The sequence below is a fragment of the Xenopus laevis genome, chromosome 8S, assembly GCF_017654675.1.
Source record: "Xenopus laevis strain J_2021 chromosome 8S, Xenopus_laevis_v10.1, whole genome shotgun sequence".
Classification (NCBI taxonomy): Eukaryota; Metazoa; Chordata; class Amphibia; order Anura; family Pipidae; genus Xenopus; species Xenopus laevis.
Window position 1 is genome coordinate 66,888,591 of NC_054386.1, and position 19,683 is coordinate 66,908,273.

Below are 19,683 nucleotides of genomic sequence, written 5' to 3' on the forward strand. Positions count from 1 at the left end.
ATATATATATATATATATATATATATATATATATATATATATATATATTTGGGTTGGCATTCCCTTTAAGCTTTTCTTAGATAGCTTTGCTGTGATCAAACCATAGTCCTTAAACTACATCTAAATTACAACTCTTGTCTCTGTTAGTTGGCCAGCCAAGGGTCTCAGTTGGATAGCCAAGGGTTGAGTTTAGCAATAGCACCATAGGCAAGGCTTGGACAACCCTGTTCATTGCCTCCATGAGATTTGATCTACTGTATTTTTTGTAGGCATGATGAGAAAGTATGAATGTGATGTAGGATTCCACATTATCCTTTTATTCTTTACATTTGAAGATGAGCTGCAGGAGTTAAATGTAAAAGGTCATGAATATCATTGAAAATATGTTTTACTTCTTAGTCTGGAGCTGTTATGAAGATTCAGTGTGTGATAAAATCCAAGCGACCATTTTTACTCATCGCAAGTTATGGCACTTTTTCTGGCCAATCACAATCATTCCAAAGTATATTTGTAGTAGTAGGAGTCTTCGCCATCAAGAGTTTTAAGTTTAAATGTAATTGCATATGTGCCAGCATTGCTAGGACTGTATACACAAGTTCACTTTGGACCTTTTACCTGCCCTTCCTCACATCCTGTTTATGTTAAATCCTACTAGCATTAGGGCTAAGGTAATACACCTACCTTACTCCACAACTTAACAAGTCACTGAATAAGAACAATAAACTCTACTTGTATTGACCCTAAATTGCATCTTATTCTTTGATTTTTATGTAAGGTAAGGGTGAAAAAAGAGTTGGAGATCTGCAAGAAGAATATGTGGCTAGAATTCAGTATTGATTGTGGAGAGTCATTGTAGTAGAAAGGCTGCAGAGTAACAATAGAACAAAGAATCAAAGATAGAAAAGAAACACGTGGGTGCATTTTGCAAGTCTTAATGCAGGTTGTGTGCTACTTTCTTTGTTTGTTGCTATAGCCAAAATAGTCTGAGGAAAATTGGCAGAGTCGAACAGGCCTCGAGTGCCATCCATCAAAGTGTGTCAGTGTGTGAAGAGTGTATGGCCTTGGGCTATTTCAAGTGCATGCAATATTAGTGAAGGGTGTAGCATTTGATCATTGCAAAGTTTAGGTTTAAGATTTTGCAATCTTACTTTCTCTTTTTTTTTAATGATTTCTATTAAGTGATAGTGGAAAAACCCTCAGTAGCATGGCTATCTGAGCACTAGTGGAGCTAGCTGAAAATTAAGCTTCAAACCACGTTTATAGCAATCCTATCATTTCCTTTGTTTCACTATAGATTTTATAAGCAATACAAAGTCTAATAAGCCAAATTATAAGCAATACAAGGTCACAACTCTGGAACCTACACAGAGGTTTTGCTCATAATAAAGAAATGTATATAGCTGAGGGATTAAACCAGACTTTGGATCAAGTTCAGAGCCAAAACTGAAAGTGCCACTGCTGGAGTGTAAGGTGGTACAATGATAAATAGTTGATGTGGGTAGTCTCCTAGTATGACTAATCATTCACTTGTTCAGTGTATATATAGTAGGTAATTATGGAATCTTATGAGCCTAACTAGTTTTATCTGGAGTCCAGTGCCTGTTAAAACAGAACTAAAGCCATGAATACGGCTAGAATGGCTGTATTTTTATACAAAACTTTTGGCACTAGTCCAAAGATTCAGTAGCCTTTTAATGTAGGCATTCAAAGTTGTCCACATGATGGAGATCTCAGTAAGCTTTGGTTAGCTGTATGTGTCTTATAGAAGCTCGTTTTACAGGACTAATTATTACATTTGTATGCAAAAAAACCCTGGTTTCTGAAAATCTGAATTAATTACTAACTAGTGTTTTGCTGCCACGTTTCTATAAGACATCTAATTACAGTTTTTGTGCCCAGAATATGTGCTGTAAATTGGCATAAATGAACATGGAGTTCTCCTGAGGACATTTTAAGGTACATATATTCAGTCCTAAAGGGCTTTGGTTAAACTTGGATAATAAAGGAGCCCAAAACATAGTGTGTGACATTTCTAGACTTCTTTATTTCAACTCTGCAGAAATTGATCGTTCTATACTATTTGGTCAAAGTTGTACAAATAGAAGGTTAAATTAACAGGTTTGCTGTAGTTTATTGCACTGATATTGCACAAATAGATGGCGCAGAATACCAAGCAAACATTTCTTGTTTATTAACTAATGCATGTAGAATTTTAAACAGGTTTCAAAAAGTATTCAGACTAGATCAGTCATTTTGCTGATTAACAAATCCTACACCGAAATAGTGATATTTTTAGTTCAAAGCACTGATTATTTCTTTAATGTGACATTATTTTATGTTACAAAACAATTTGTACCTGTACATACTACTAAAGTAATCCCCTAATGTGACTACATACATATGTACAAATTGCCACTTTTCATACCTCCCAACTGTCCAGTTTTCAGCAGGAAAGTCCCGATTTTGACAGCTCAACCCGCAGTCCATGCTTGTTATTGAAATGTCCCAACATTCTCTTTGATCTCCTGCACTGAACAGCCAGAAAAATATACAAAGTTTCTAACTTTATTGGCTCTTGGCAGAGAGCCCAGACCAGCCACCAAGTGCACTTACTTATACTTTTATAAGAATTTAAAATAAGTAAAAAAGTCTCTTGGGGAAACTGTGACTAGCAATTCACCTTCATTAGCAAAACTGTAATGACACATAAAAACCACAGAAATGTGTTCAAACTTTCATAACTTGCCTAAGTTTATAAAATGAACATGGTTATTAGGAGGTGTGGCCACAAAAGTGGGCATGGTCAAAAATTGCCTCGCTACACGCTGCAAATCTTTTTGTCCCTTTTTCTATTTTAAAAATGTAGGGAGGTATGACTTGTCCATGCATGACAGGAATCCCCAGTCTGTAAAAGTACATTGTACAAGTGCTAAAGACTTGGAGGTCTATCTATCATGCTATGTAAAAAAACAGTGACAAAATACACCGCATATGACCGTGCATCACTGTGTTGATTCACTAAAAATTTGGATTACACAAGGGCTGAAGTGATGTGCAATACCAGTGTCAATCCTGGCAAATCGGGCAGAGTTAAACCCATGATAAATTCGCCACTTCTAACTGTATCCTGTTGCTATTGTGAGTTTCCAATTTGAATTGTTCCCTGGGTATCGGTTTGATAAATCTCGAATTCAAATTTACTATTCGACCCTTAATAAATCTGCCCCCTAATGTAGAGTTACTTTTTTTCCTTTTAAGCTTGCTGCATTTTTGGAAAATCTATAATAAAAGAAAAAAGTAAACGAAATGTGCTAAAAATGTAATTAAAGCCACATGTTGTGTGACTCAGACTTTACTCAGATGAGTAATGCATTGTGTTTATTTTAGTTATGTTGTTTTTAAGCCATCTATCAAACTGATTTGTAAAAGGCTAATTTTCTTGCTAATAGTTTATTTGCTTCAGAGGGCTTTTTATTTAGAGTCACAAACAGAAAAATTAATTGTAATATAAAATGTGTATTTTAAGCTGGATTTATTATATGTCATCAACACAATAGCAGAGGAGAAAAGAATATTCACAGTAACTAGCAGTAAATAACAGTGGGATATGTGTGGTATTGATGTTCTTTTTCTGTGTGCATATTTTGTGATCTTAACTGTATCAAAACTTGAAGGTTTTCTTTGTACTAAAAACGAAACGCTTTTCTATATTTCAGTAGTTTTCATAATTATGTTACAGTAATTGGGGGCCGATTCACTAACTTCGAGTGAAGGATTCGAAGTAAAAAAACTTCGAATTTCGAAGTGTTTTTTGGGCTACTTCGACCATCGAATGGGCTACTTCGACCTTCGACTACGACTTCGAATCGAAGGATTCGAACAAAAAATCGTTCGACTATTCGACCATTCGATAGTCAAAGTACTGTCTCTTTAAAAAAAACTTCGACCCCCTAGTTCGGCAGATAAAAGCTACCGAAGTCAATGTTAGCCTATGGGGAAGGTCCCCATAGGCTTGCCTAAGTTTTTTTGATCGAAGGATATTCCTTCGATCGTTGGATTTAAATCCTTCGAAACGTTCGATTCGAAGGATTTAATCGTTCGATCGAAGGAATAATCCTTCGATCATATGATCCCAGAATTTGCGCTAAATCCTTCGACTTCGATATTCGAAGTCGAAGGATTTCAATTCCTAGTCGAATATCGAGGGTTAATTAACCCTCGATATTCGACCCTTGATGAATCGGCCCCCTAATGTAATGTAATTTTTCAAACACACAAATTTCAAGTCCCCATTAACAAGTATGAGCACTGGAGGAAGTTAAGGGGTTGTTCACCTTTGAATTAACTTTTAGTATGGGGTGGAGAGTGATATTCTGACACAAGTTGCTATTGGATTTCACTTTGTATTATTTGTGGTTTTCAAGTTATTTAGCTTTTTATTTAGTAGCTCTCCAGTTAGAAATGTCAGCAATGTGGTGCAACCATGCATCGATTTGAATAAGAGATTGGAATATTAATAGGAGAGGGCTCAAATTGAAATATGAGTAATAAAAAGTAGCAACAACAATAAATTTGCAGCTTTACAGAGCATTTGTTTTTAGATAGGGTCAGTGACCCCCATTTGAAAGCTGAAAAGAGTTAGAAGAAGAAGGCAATTCATTTTTAAAAAAACTATAAAAAATAATAATAATAAAGACCAATTGTAGAATGGACTATTCTATAACATGCTAAAGGTAACTTTAAGATCACCCATCCCTTTAAGATATATATATATATATATATATATAAACACTGTATAAGCCGAGTTTTTCAGCATCCAAAATGTGCTGAAAAAGTCTACCTCGCCTTATACTCGGGTCAGCAGGCAGTAGCTGAGATTGCAGTCACTTTTAATCATTCCTATACCAACAGTTCACTTGGGGAGAGACTGCAATATCACACAGCGCCCTCTGTTGGTTATATGGAAGAATAACAGTGCGCCCTCTGTTGGTTATATGAAAGATTAACAGTGACTGCAATATCACACAGCACCCTCTGTTGGTTATATGAAAGAATAACAGTGACTGCAATATCACACAGCGCCCTCTGTTGGTTATATGAAGGATTAACAGTGATGGCAATATCACACAGCACCCTCTGTTGGTTATACAAAAGATTAACAGTGATGGCAATATCAAACAGCACCCTCTGCACATGGTAGTGGGACAGTGGGACAATGCTCACAGTAATCCATTTGGCAATTCTCTGTCACCATCAACTTTGCAAAGAAGTCCGGTTGATCGCTGGGGGGTCGCTTTGGTGGAATGTGCGCTGCTGGGAGACAGGGCTGTAGTTGTGTCTAGGCTTATACTTGAGTCAATACGTTTTCCCAGTTTTCGTAGGTAAAATTAAGTACCTCGGCTTATACTCGGGTCGGCTTATACTCGAGTATATACGGTATACACATACACACACACCAACTGATCAATAGAATAGCTGTTATAAACTGGCCATGATATTCTTAGAAACTGGTGAGGATAAAAAAAAAAAAAAGATGCCTTGTATGCTTAACTGAAGTTCTGATAAAGAAAATGTGTTGTATGTCAATATTTGGATTGATAATTGGATTTCATTCAGGCTTTTGACACAGTGTCAAAGAAGAGGCTTGCATGTCAATTTTGGAAATAGGAGAGGAAACGTGTTTATGAATGGCTAGAAAGCTTACTGAAGGATAGATTCCAGAGGTCAACTTTTGGATGGATATGTGTTGCAAGTGAAATACATTAGCGTTACTTGAAGTTTATTCTAAAAATGACATATTTTGTATACTGAAATTATTGCACCAGCCTAAAGTTTCGGCATCTCAATAGAAACAGTGACCTAGGACTCCAAACTTGTCACAGGGGCTCACCATCTTGGAAAGTGTCTGACACTCACATTCTCAGTGGGCTCTGAGCAGCTGATGAGACGCTAAACTTAGGGGTCATCACAAATTATCAAGCAGAAAATGGGTTGGTCTGTAATATAAGCTGATGCTACTAGGCTGATTATTAAATTGTGATGCTAATTGTGCTGGTTTCTGTGCTGCCATGTAGTAATGATCAGGATGAATTACTAATCAGCCTTATATTGTGACATTTATATTCTATGTGTACTGTATATTGTGAGTGGGTCCCTAAGCTCAGTAAGTGACAGCAGCACAGAGCATGTGCAGTGAATCAGCAGAAAAGAAGATGGGAAGCTACAGTTGCATGTTTGGAGACACAGATCTTCCCTGCTAAAGGTTGTGGTTCCCTTGTTAAAATTGCAGATTCCATATGCGAATATTAACTGCACATACTATTAGTATATGTAAATAATATGTTTTTATAAATGTTTGAAAAGTTTAGAAACAGTGTAGAAGTATAACCCATGCGAAAAGAGTGCAGCAGTTAATTTTGCCAACAACCATTTTGGAAGGAAAGCAACACGGTTTATTTCTTTCTACCATAGCTCCATAATGGCCATACCATTCACATCATATGTGGCATCCAGGCCATTCCTTGCTCTGGTGCCAACATCTGCGCAGCAGCCCAGTACTGTTTTTTATTTTGAGCTTACATGTTTGCATGAAACAGATGCAGTCTGAAACAGTCTGATTCTGCCACTGGTGGTGCAATGCTGCATTTCCATATACTTTGGCTTTGGAACACCTTGGCGCCAAACAGACGACTGGTGTATGAGAGATATATTTCAATTTTCATTTTCACCCATTAATAAATGTTATTTTTTAAAAATCCCATAGAAATGAATGGAGAGTGACGGAATTTCACTTTAACAGATTGCAGCCATCTCTAACTTCACTCTTTGATAAATATACCCCTTAGTGAGAAAAATACAAAAGTAAATCCCTTTGCATGTTATATGGGCTTGCAGTACAAGTTACTATTGTAACATCAATGTTTTAATGGTAAACAATTTTAGAACCAAGTGTTTTGTCCCGTTTTTTTCATTGAATGTTATATTACTTTGGAACCAGATATAGTTTCTATCTTCTTGTCTCTTTCCCTTGAGTCATTAAAAATGTATCATATGCTTAAAAGTGTGCTGTAAACAAAAAATTCTGTTCTTTATATACTGTAAATTCATAAATGTACTGTATGTATATATTTGAAAATAAAAGTGTCTTCACTATAGCTCTGTGCTTTGTGTTTGAGGTACCTAATATATATATTTATAAATACAGCTTTGCAGGTAGGACCAAGTAGGGATGGGAAATTTTTTTGCCTTGTTTCGCCGCGGAAATGATGCCCATAGACTTGTATGGCGGTGTGCGTCAAAAAAAGACCTGCGTCAAAATAATTTCGGCGTGCAACAGAAAAATCTTGACGCCCATAGACTTTAATGGGCATCAGCGACATTTCGCCGGCGGCAAATTTTTGGCGAAACGAAACAGGTCAAATTCGCCCATCCCTAAAATTAAAAAAATATTTATGTCCAATGTTTCGGTCCTCATTAGGACCTTTATCACAAAGGTTTGCTATCCTTGATAAAGCTCCTAATGAGGACTGAAATGTTGGACATAAATGGTTTGTGAATAAATATTTTTTTTACTTATCTAGAGTGTGCTGGCCTTACCTGCAAAACGATAGTGTATATATATATATATATATATATATATATATATATATATATATAATATATATATATATATATATATATATATATATATATATATCGATTCTGGGAAAAAATGCAGGATGTCTGCTTCTACTCATTTATAAGCAATTTGAGTGAGAATTTTCTTTTCATGCAATTTCCGTTTGCATTATACTTTATTTGCTTTTCTTTCCTATTAAACAGACAATTAAAGGAAATACTTTCTCATTCAATGTTTGAATCTTATAAGAAGAAAATAGATCACTGCAGGTTTGATTAATGGCAATACTTAGTGAACCCTTGCTAGTTAGTGGAACAGGGCACTTTATTTCTGTTGCATTTCACTGATGTATTGCTTGTGCATATACAGTGACCTGAGTGACTTCTACCAGTACTATACAGGCAATTACATAAACTTCTGTGTAATATTGCCAGGTAAGATACTGTTACATAAAAATAGACTTGTATCAATATTGCAGATTTGTATCTGACTCACGATCACTCTGATCACATTACTCATAGTACAGTCATGAAATAGTTTGGGAACCCCTCTCAGCCTGCATAATAATTTACTTCACTTTCTACAAAAAAAATAACAGTGGTATGTTTTTCATTTCCCAGGAACATCTGAGTACTGGGGTGTTTTCTGAACAAAGATTTTTAGTGAAACAGTGTGTATGGAATTAAATCAAATGTGAAAAACTGGCTGTGCAAAAATGTGTATTTTTGCTAATTTGAATGCATGTAACTGCTCAATACTGATTACTGGCAACACTGGTTGGATTAGCTTGTTAAGTCTTGAACTTCATAGGCAGTTGTGTCCAATCACGAGAAAAGGTATTTAAGGTGGCCAATTGCAAGTTGTGCTTCTGTTTGACTTTAGTCTGAAGAGTGACAGCATGGGATCCTCAAAGCAACTCTCAAAAGACTGAAAACAAAGATTCTTCAGTATCATGGTTTAGTGGAAGGCTACAAAAAAACTATCTCAGAGGTTTAAACTGTCAGTTTCAACTGTAACGAATGTAATCAGGAAATGGAAGGCCACAGGCACAGTTGCTGTAAAACCCAGGTCTGGCAGGACAAGAAAAATACAGGAGCGGCATATGCAGAGGATTGTGAGAATGGTTACAGCCAACCGAGAGATCACCTCCAAAGACCTGCATGAACATCTTGCTGCAGATGGTGTATCTGTACATCGTTCTAGAATTCAGCGCAATTTGCACAAAGAACATCTGTATGGCATGAGAAAGAAGAGATGAGAAAGAAGCCCTTTTTGCACTCACGCTACAAACAGAGTTGCCTGTTGTATGCAAAAGCTCATTTAGACAAGCCACAGTCATTTTATAACAAAGTTCTTTGGACTGATGAGACAAAAATTTAGTTATTTGGTCAACAAAAAGCACTTTGCATGGCAGAAGAAGAACACTATTCAATAAAAGCTCCTGCTACCAACTGTCAAATTTCCATCATGCTGTGGAGCTATGTGGGACTGGGGCTCTTGTCGAGGGTCAGCTGAATTCAACCCATTATCAACAAATTCTTCAGGATAATGTTCAAGCATCAGTCACAAAGTTGAAGTTATGCAGGGGTTTGATATTCCAACCAGACAATCACCCTAAACACTACAAAGGAATTTATGCAGAGGTATGTTGTATGGACGAATGGTCAAAAATACCGCCATCCAGAATCCAGACACTCATCAAAGGCTATAGGAGGCTCATCTAAGTATTGATGTAATATCTCTGTTGGGGTGCCCAAATTTATGCATCTTATTTTGTTATGATGCATATTGCATATTTTCTGTTAATCCAATAAACTTTAGTACTGCTGAAATACTACTGTTTCCATAAGGCATGTTATATAGTAAAAGGAAGTTGCTACTTTGAAAGCTCAGCCAATGATAAACAAAACTCCAAAGACTTAAGAGGGGTTCCCAAACTTTTTCATAGTCCTCTATATAAGTATGCCAGTATCAGTAAATGTAACCTAGATTTCTTTGCCAGGTGGGTGACTATAAAACAAGCTAGCATTCAGCATCCTGATTATTCATAATGTGTCACATTTTGTCATGTACAAAGACCTGTTTGGGCCTCAATAGCCTTCCCACTGTGTTTTAGTGGCCCAACAGAACAAAAGGTCTGACTACATAAGATTAAAATAGGATCCCATGTGTATTCAGTGGTGTATAATGGCTCACAGGACAAAAAGGTCAGAACAGAGGAACGTACGCTATAAATACTCCTATTATACTCAGGAATGAGAAGCCAACTACTGACACATCCAATGTATGTTACAAATAATTTTATTCTTTTTCCACCTTTTTTGTATCACAGTTTGTCTTTATTAGCTGTCAGAGGAAGAACAGATGTTTTCTTATATGCTTTTTTATTGTTAACGTTAGCGTTCTTAATTAATTCTGTGTCATAAAATGAATCATATACATCATGATAAATATAGTACTTATGAAATAATACCATAATAACAGCACCTGTGTTATTGCTGCATTTTTGCTATAGAATAATCTTATTCTAGGATCTGGATATTTTGGGATAATTTATTAAATAAGTGGATGATATAAAGGGGGAATGTAATTAAAGTCACAAAGAGAAAAACAATTTGCACTAATTAGAATTAAAATCCACATCTCGCAATGTAATATTGTTCCCTAAACTGTTATTACATTGCGAATTGCGCACTCTTAAGAAGTGTTTGAAGGTGACGTAATCTTTTGGAGCAAACATAACGACTTTTTCAATAAGAAGTTTTATTACATTTACTGCGTACTGGCGCAAGCTATAAAATTCGCAAAACGGTCTTCCACTGTGAGAAGTGGTCGCTAAACATTTTCTGGGTTCACAAAAGCTATATTAAATTTGCGCAAAGCAAAATTTGTTCGCACAAAGGCATAACTTTTCGCATTGTGAATAGTTTTTCTATTACTGACTTTTATCACATTCCCCCGAAAGTGTCTTGTTTTGCCTCCTTCAGGGTTTTTACTGAGCCTGCACTTGACTAGTAACTAGAATAAAAATGGTGCTTTTGACCCTGGGCCTCTACTTCTATGACTCCCTGTATGGCCAAGAGGGGTGTCTGGGGCAGGGGGAATTCTCATGATTGGGTCTGGATTCGTGAAGATTTTTTTAAATGTACGCAAATATTTTTTTTGATTTGTGAAGATTTTTTTTAAATGTATGCAAATATTTATTCTTATACTTCTAAGTATTGCAAACAATAGCATGAGTACATTCAAATAAGCTGAATAGTGTTTACTGATAGGACAATTATAGTATATTGGTCATTAGCTGGACAGAGAAAATAGGTAGATTCAAGTAGATTCAATGAATGGACTGGTTTATTACTAGCAAAATATACTACCATGCAGCTAAAATGTATTTCATTGATTAACCATGATATAGTATGTTACTTTATGGGCAAGGTCACATGGGGAGTTTTTACATTATGTTTTTAAAAACGTTTAGTTGAGCGTAAATACTCAAGAAATGAAGCCCTATTGAAAATAATGGAAAACACAGTATAACAATTACCACTGTTTGTTTGCGAGCCAACATCTTCCACAAGACACCACTATTTGCCTTTTTCAGCAGGAACGCCAATATGCCAAGGAAACACCATATTATTGAACTCTATTGTATCCGCAGTTCATCATCATCATCATGTATTTATATAGCACTGTCAAGATACGCAGTGATTTAACGCAGTTGTGGAAATATGGCGGGCAAACTCTTGCGAGATGGAATGCGCATATATGTATTTGTGGCATTGTCTGCTGGTGACGTAGTTACGCTGCGTACTGACGCATGTAAATTGCTTTTCCGCTTTTTTGCACAAAAGTTTAATAAAATTCTTCCTAGCATGATTGGAGGGAATGAGAAAAAACGCACATCACCATGGGCATGTGGTTTCATTTCCGTATTTACACTCAACCGTGTGTTTTTAAAAACGTCACGTAAAAACGCCCTGTGTGACCTCATCCTTATGAGTACAAATAAAAAAATTTGAAGTTCTGGATATACCTTTATTGATGGCACGTTTGAAACACATTGCAGTATTGCTTTCTAATTTAAGGGTCAACTCCCTTACTTTGTGTAAAGCAAATTGATTTGGTTGAAATCATTTACTGTGTAGTTTTCCAAGATAAATTATGCAGGATCATTCATACAGAAGGAGAAGACTACTTTGCATGACTCAGTAGAAGGTCTTTGCATAGATTTAAGTAAAACATTTTGAGATTTAGGGGGCTGATTCACTAACTTCGAGTGAAGGATTCGAAGTAAATAAAACGTCGAATTTCGTAGTTTTTTTTGGCTACTTCGACCATCGAATGGGCTACTTCGACCTTCGACTACGACTTTGAATCGAAGGATTTGAAGTAAAAATCGTACGACTATTCGACCATTCGATAGTCAAAGTACTGTCTCTTTAAAAAAAACTTCGACCCCCTAGTTCAGAATCTAAAAGCTACCGAAGTCAATGTTAGCCTATGGGGAAGGTCCCTATAGGCTTGGCTAACTTTTTTGATCGAAGGATATTCCTTCGATCGTTGGATTTAAATCCTTCGAATCGTTCGATTTAATTGTTCGATCGAAGGAATAATCCTTCGATCATGCGATCGCACTATTTGCGCTAAATCCTTCGACTTCGATATTCGAAGTCGAAGGATTTCAATTCCCAGTCGAATATCGAGGGTTAATTAACCCTCGATATTCGACCCTAAGTGAATCAGCCCCTTAGATTTGAAAGATTTGAGGCAGTATAGCAGCTCCAATAAATACTTATAGTAGATATGCAGAAAAAAGAGGTTTAATTTTAACAATGCAGTGTGTCCTTACTTTACTATTTATTAAAGGGTAATTAACACCATGTATAAAAATCTATAAAAAAAATATACATTATCATTATATTGAATTAAATGTATTTGGCCAAATTATTAGTGAAGGATTGAGTATTCGACCAAATCCAAAAAATTGTGGATTCTTTGCATCCCTACTACCTTTATAAAGTAAGGATCCTCCTGCAGGATAACGTTTCAAGACAGTTGTAATGCCTGGGTATTTTGCATTCAGCCTTTTCCCACTATCATAGTAACATAGTAACATAGTAAGTTAGGTTGAAAAAAGACACTTCCATCAAGTTCAACCTTTTAGCTTTTTTTAACCTGCCTAACTGCCAGTTTATCCAGAGGAAGGCAAAAAACCCATCTGAAGCCTCTTCAATTTGCCTCAGAGGGGGAAAAATTCTTTCCTGACTCCAAAATGGCAATCCGACTAGACCCTGGATCAACTTGTACTATGAGCTATCTCTCATAACCCTGTATTCCCTCACTTGCTAAAAAGCCATCCAATCCCTTCTTAAAGCTATCTAATGTATCAGCCTGTACAACTGATTCAGGGAGAGAATTCCACATCTTCACAGCTCTCACTGTAAAAAACCCCTTCTGAATATTTAGGCGGAACCTTCTTTCTTTTAATTGGAATGAGTGACCTTGTGTCAGCTGGAAAGACCTACTGGTAAATAAAGCATTGGAGAGATTATTATATGATCTGCTGCAATTCTATAAATCGTTAGAGTATAGCTTTGGACTTTCAATAGAAGGGATGGGCTGAATGTTGGAGTCTCTTCAGCTGAATCCCCCAGCTTTTTGAAGGATTTGGAGATGAAGGAATCCTAACCTCTAAGCCAAATCAAGACCACTGAATGTGACAGATGATGCTATTTTATTTGTCTTAGGGCCGAACTCCACAGAATGATAACAAACGATTTGTCGTACGGCGACGAAATGCAAGCGAAAAGTCCGAGGCGCCGAATTTAATGGGAGTGATAGAAACATTGTAGGTACAAAATACACACAAACCGACTGTCAGATGAAGACGCAGCGTGCAGCGTTCACATCTGACAGTCATGCGGGATACATGTAGTTTGTACCTGCAATATTATGAATTTGTAAAGTAGGCTTTGGATTCTGTCTGGTATTCTGCAGAATCTTTTGCTGAGAAATGGTCCATCATCAAAAATAATGGATTCAATGCATCTGTTTAGGAAGTTTTGTTTTTCTCTCCAGCTGCAGTGTATAAATAATACAATTTAAACCTAACACTAATTTTCATTGTTTGGGTCTGTGTCTTCATTTTTAATCCTAAAATATATGCTGTTGTGACAAGTTAAAAAAATATGAAATCTAAAGCATTCTAGTCATATATTTATTAGGGATTCAGCCTTTTTCATCAGGTTTTGGCTAAATCCAGCTGCCTGGCCAAGCAGAATCACGTGGCTATTCAGCACATAAAAAAGATTTTTTTCCCACACTCTGTGTGTTTGCGATTCTTTTGACCCTTTCAAACCCAAATAAGCATATGCAAAATACTATTCGGATTTAGTTCAGGACTCACCCCTTATATTCATCCCTAATATTTATGCTCAGTATTTCATAAATGTACCCAGTGGAGAGAGGAATGGGGAGCATTCAGTAAGTGATTCAATGATAGGAGGGATTTAGTGAAAAGCAAAAGTTTTGTTGTTTAAAGGAGAAGGAAAGGCATCCTGCACTTGGGGGTGCCAAATGTTAGGCACTCCCAAGTGATTGTATTGACTTACCTGAAACCCTGGGCCAGTGCTCCTATCAGCAGAAAACTGCACCGGCCCAGGGTTATACCAGTGAGCACCAAGGAGTGATCCTCTTCCATCTTCTTCTTTCTTCAAATTTCCCGGGGCAAACGCATGTGCAGTTGAACGAAATAGCCGACTTATAGTTAAAGTTCGGCCTTTCATTTTACTGCGCAGCCGTGCAAAGAAAGCGGAAGACAGAAGAGAAGTGCTCCGTGGTGCTCACTGGTAAAACCCCCGGTGCAGTTTTCTGCTGATAGGAGCACTGGCCCCGGGTTTCAGGTAAGTCAATACAATCACTTGGGGTGCCTAACATTTTTGACCCCAAGTGCAGGATGCCTTTCCTTCTCCTTTAATGTTTTGTTCTTCATTTTCTATTTAACATAGATACAGTTCAGGTGACAAAGATTTCAGTCCATTGGCCACAAAAGGACCCTGATGTATAAGTAGAATTAAATTAACATTATTGCATGCTGGATTTATGCATACTAAAGGATTTACTGTTTTTCATAGAATCCTGCCTTTATCACTTTGTAGATACTTACAAAAATATTATGTGTAATCTGTTATATACATTAGATACTGTGAAATACATGAATATCAGAAGCCACAAAAGTGATTAATGACCATATAACCATGCACTTTATGCTAATCATATATACTGGAGCTGTTGCTACAATGAAATTAAATATAAATCATACTAGCAAAAAATGTGTCCACGGCCAACAAACAAAGCCACGGCAAAACCTATTTTTTTGAGCATTAGCTGCAAATTTATATGGATGTTTCATTTTAGTGTTTAAATCTTTACAACTTTACAAATGGTTTAATTTCTCTTTTAGAATCCTGTGTTGAATAAACGAGCTGATGGATGAAGATGAGAAAGAGAGAACAAAGAGGTTAGCAATCTCTCTACATGTCTGTGTTGGGTATAAATGCTATGCTAGAACACATTTTAGCCTAAAATGTCGAAAGGGAAAAGTAGGAACTTTGCACATATTAGGACACAAAGAGAAGCAGAAAGCTTTAAAACTGGTTTAAGATTTGCAAGCTCATGGCTCATGAGGAGTTTATATACAGTATACACTGTATAGAAGTAAAGCAGGGATAACTAGAAACCACTAGTCTGCTGCTCACTTGACAAAAGTGTGTTTTCTGAAAACTGGCATAGATTGGTCCCCATTTTATTGGGTGCATATGAATGTCTGTACTGACAATGAGGGCACGTTGGAACATTTACATGCTAATGCAGATATTGCTATTGAAAAATGTCACATATTGATTAAATTCAGTCCTTCTCCACAGTAATGCTCTTAAGCTTTGATAAGAAACCCAAAATCACCAATTAGACTTGAAGTAGTAGAAAATCAATTTGCAAGGCTGGCATAGTACAGCCTATTGTGCTTTCTAATTTGCTTAAGGGCTAGTCCACACGGGGAGATAGCGACGCGTTTGCGGTCGCGGCGACAAAGCGCCGCGAAAGTCGCCGCGACCGGCGCAGGCGACAGTTTTGTATGGGCGCCTATGTAAAAACGCCTGTGCTAACCACACGAGGCGATGCGCTTTTCAACAGTCGCCTGAAAAAGCCTGGCGAGGCATTTTCAGGCGACTGTTGAAAAGCGCATCGCCTCGTGTGGTTAGCACAGGCGTTTTTACATAGGCGCCCATACAAAACTGTCGCCTGCGCCGGTCGCGGCGACTGTCGCGGCGCTTTGTCGCCGCGACCGCAAACGCGTCGCTATCTCCCCGTGTGGAATAGCCCTAAAAGCCATCAAAAACCTTTATAAAATTATGAAGATTTTGTTACTATGGTCTTGTCATTCAGTATACTTGGGTATGCTAGGCACCTATTTAAATGGTTTGTACAATTGCCTTTTACAGAAACTGCTTTCTGCTAATTGTTTTCCCCTTTATAAATATAGTGTGCTTACCATAATTCTCTCTAGCTTCTTAATGGATTAAACCCAACCGTGCCCTGTAGCGCTGCAGAAAAGAAAATGAAGTGACTGTAAAATTGCACATAAAATGAAGATCTTAGATTACTATTGTTTAAAGGGAATGTCAACCAAAATATAATTTTTGCCTAATAAAATAAAACATAATTCTAAGCAACTTTGCAATATATATTCATTACATCATCACAACAAACAGGAGTTGTTGTTTTCAATAGCAATTGTTTCTACAAATAACTTTAAAAGCTCAGAATGTTTTAAAAAAAGGTATATTGGAAAGTTGATTAAAATTATGTTTTCTTTTATGAGGCAAATTTTTATTTAATCTAACTAAATGTGTATGTTATATTGTAGTCAAACGGTTCTGAAATTACACCATCATTTTAAATTATATCTTTAATGTGTATACAAGGGAATGCTTTCTATTTTATGCCTCAGATCTATAGTTAATGGGTATAGAATTAAACAATTAAAAAGCAAAGGCACTGCCTTCCAAAGTGTTTATTTTTATGTTAGCCTTCTGTCATTGACAATGTCCAACACCATCCAATGTTGACAACAACCATTGCACAACAGTTCTCTTTTATTGAGGTTAATTCCATTCTGCAGGAAAGCAGCAGATCAACCTAGTATCACAGTGAACTACTTTAAGAAGACTAAGCAGATAAACATGTTAATAATAGCTAGTGCTAATTATAGTAGTGGAGCGTGATCTGTTAAGAAGAAAGAATTTCACTGCGGGACATAGTCTTATTCATGTTTAATCCCTATTAATTTAATGTTTAAATGTAAAATACTTATCATAGTTGCACTCCTTTGCATCACAAACACTATGAAGCAAAAATGTATAGCCATCCATCAAGACTTCATACTTAGCAGTTGTAGGCTAACAGGAAGCAAAAAAAACCAAAAAGTCTCTTTTGCAAAAGTAGGATATTGGTTAATGTTTCGTTCATTATAGGCCACAATCTAGAAAGTAATTTATTTAAAATGCAAATGTTTCCTGGCAAAGAACATACAGTACATACGGTATACTGATATGAAATATTTCATATCAGCATATCTTATGTAAACACAAGCAGAATTACATAAAGTAACTATTTTTGCTTTTTATGGGCTTTTGGTTTAAAAAAGTATTTGCTTTATAATTACCTCTGAATATCAAATTTCTGTATCTTTTTTTAAATAAAATGAGTTCCCAATGGATCAGTGAAATGCTAAACCATTTTCATTGAGAACTAAGGAAGGTCTCCAGTGCAATCAGCTGAGAGCTGAGTAACATCAAGAATATATAAATCTTTCCTTTGCCTGGGATCGAACAGATAGATCTATATACTTTGTAAGTAGTGGAAGCTTGTTTTTGCTGGTGCTGTCATTGTGATTGTCTGAATATTTATATATTTTAGGGCATCACGCAACAAATCTGAGAAGAAGAGAAGAGACCAGTTTAATGTCCTCATCAAAGAACTCTGTACCATGTTACAGGGCCATGGACAGCCACTTAAGATGGTCAAGACCACAATATTGCAAAAGACAATCGATTTCTTACAAAAGCAGAAAGGTATCTTGGACTGACCTATAAATATAAGAATATCAGGATTGTTAAATCATACATATATATATATATATATATATATATATATATATCATATTTAGTTTTCCTTCATATGGACTTATATATGAAATAGATAATGTGTTTATAATATACTGTATATAAATGTGTTTCAGGTAATCAACTGATTTTTTTTTCAGAAATCACAGCACAGACTGAAGCCTGTGAGATTCGACAAGACTGGAAACCTTCTTTTCTTAGCAATGAGGAGTTTACTCAGTTGATGTTAGAGGTAATAAAGAAGTCTGTGCTTTGCAACCATAGCATGTCTTACTATTTATAATGCAAATTATAATATGTATTCTAATACTAATTTAAAATGCAAATTTACAAATGATAAACATGTCTATGTTAGTGGTATAAAATCCTCATTTTTAAATTTACATGACCATTCGTTTACATATATGGGACCTGCAGAATACTTGGGATCTAGGGTGTTATGGACAATGGATCTTTCCCTAATTTGGATTGTCATACCTTAACTCTACTAAAAAACATTTTAACATTAAATACACCCAATATGATTGTATTGCCAGAAATACAGATGTATGCAGCTCAGTTAGGATCAAGTGCAAGCTACTTTTATTATTTTAATTATTTTAAGAAAACGGAGTCTATGGGAGATGGCCTTCCCTTAATTCAAAGATTTAATGATAACTGGTTACCGATAAGGTATCCCATACCTGCATTGTTTTTTTTTCTTTCTTTTTTTCATGGCATGAGTAGCGCTCTGCCACTTTTACATATTTCCACACTGCCTTTGTTTGTCTGGATACAGAAATGCTAAGAAAAATAACTCCTCAGTGGCACTGATATGAATAATAAGTTGTCAAAACTGCAATAAAGAAAGGTCGGTGGCAAACAAGGCAGAGTAGATTATTTATGAGTTTTACCAGTGTTGTTAATAAACACAAGCATATATAGTTTCAGTGGCTTTACAAACACTATGAATTCCCATGTTTCTTATACACTCCCTCCCTTTTATCTGTCCTCCTGCTGCCGGCCTGGAGTAGTAGAATTGCTAATCTAAAGAGGAAGTTTGACTCAAATAATGACACGTGCTCCATAGAGGGCACAGTTACAGAAACTTTACTTGCAGGCATCTTGGTACAGAATACAAATTTAACCAAATAAACGAGTGATGCTTACTTCTCCACAAAACAAACAGCAGTTGTGTTGGTAGATGGAAATACAGAGTTTGGAAAACATTGTAAAAGCATTGTCAAATGAAGTGCTCATATGTAAGTATGACCTTTACTGATTCAAATATACCCTACCTTTGTACAGATTTATGTTTTGAGTGGTGGGAGCCTGTATGAGTATACAACAACATTGATTAGGAGCTGAATACAGAAAACTCAACTTAAAGGCACATACACACACCCCATAAGTGCAATCCAGTTCAGGTTGGACAGTTTGTATCACTAGTCAGATTGTAGTTGCATTAATTCAGTCAGTAGAAATTAAGGAAATACAGTTGCACAGTGAACTGTCTGGGAAGCTGCGTGTCCATCCTATTTTGAACTGGGTGGCAGCACCAATATATTCCCCTGCTGATAAAACATTTATCTTATTCTGTAGACTTAGGGCAGGAGCTTCTTATTCTTTGTACATGCTTACACTGGGAAGAAGAGTGAAAATAAAAACCTTTACCTGTCTTCCCTGAAAGGCTTGGGGCATTCAATGTAAAAGCAAAATGTTGCTTAACATAAAAAATGTGAGTTTTGCAATATAAGATGTAAAACAAGTAAATCATCATTCACTCAAGTAAATAACTCAATATACAGTATGTGATGTTTTAGAGTATGGGTAGTTTACTTTATTAACCCCTACTCGAAATACACATCACATTTATACAATGCAAGTGTCACGTACGGCTCC

General features: G+C 36.3%; 1 protein-coding gene across 1 annotated transcript in view; it reads left to right on the forward strand.

Moving 5' to 3' along the window:
- Positions 1-19,683, forward strand: part of pasd1.S (PAS domain containing 1 S homeolog) — a 66,107-nt gene that overhangs the window by 13,054 nt on the left and 33,370 nt on the right. The window contains exons 2-4 of the mRNA XM_041574986.1: positions 15,081-15,137; positions 17,597-17,751; positions 17,943-18,034. Coding sequence (XP_041430920.1) covers positions 15,106-15,137; positions 17,597-17,751; positions 17,943-18,034 — 279 coding nt within the window. The 5' untranslated portion in view covers positions 15,081-15,105. The remainder of the gene's footprint in view (positions 1-15,080; positions 15,138-17,596; positions 17,752-17,942; positions 18,035-19,683) is intronic.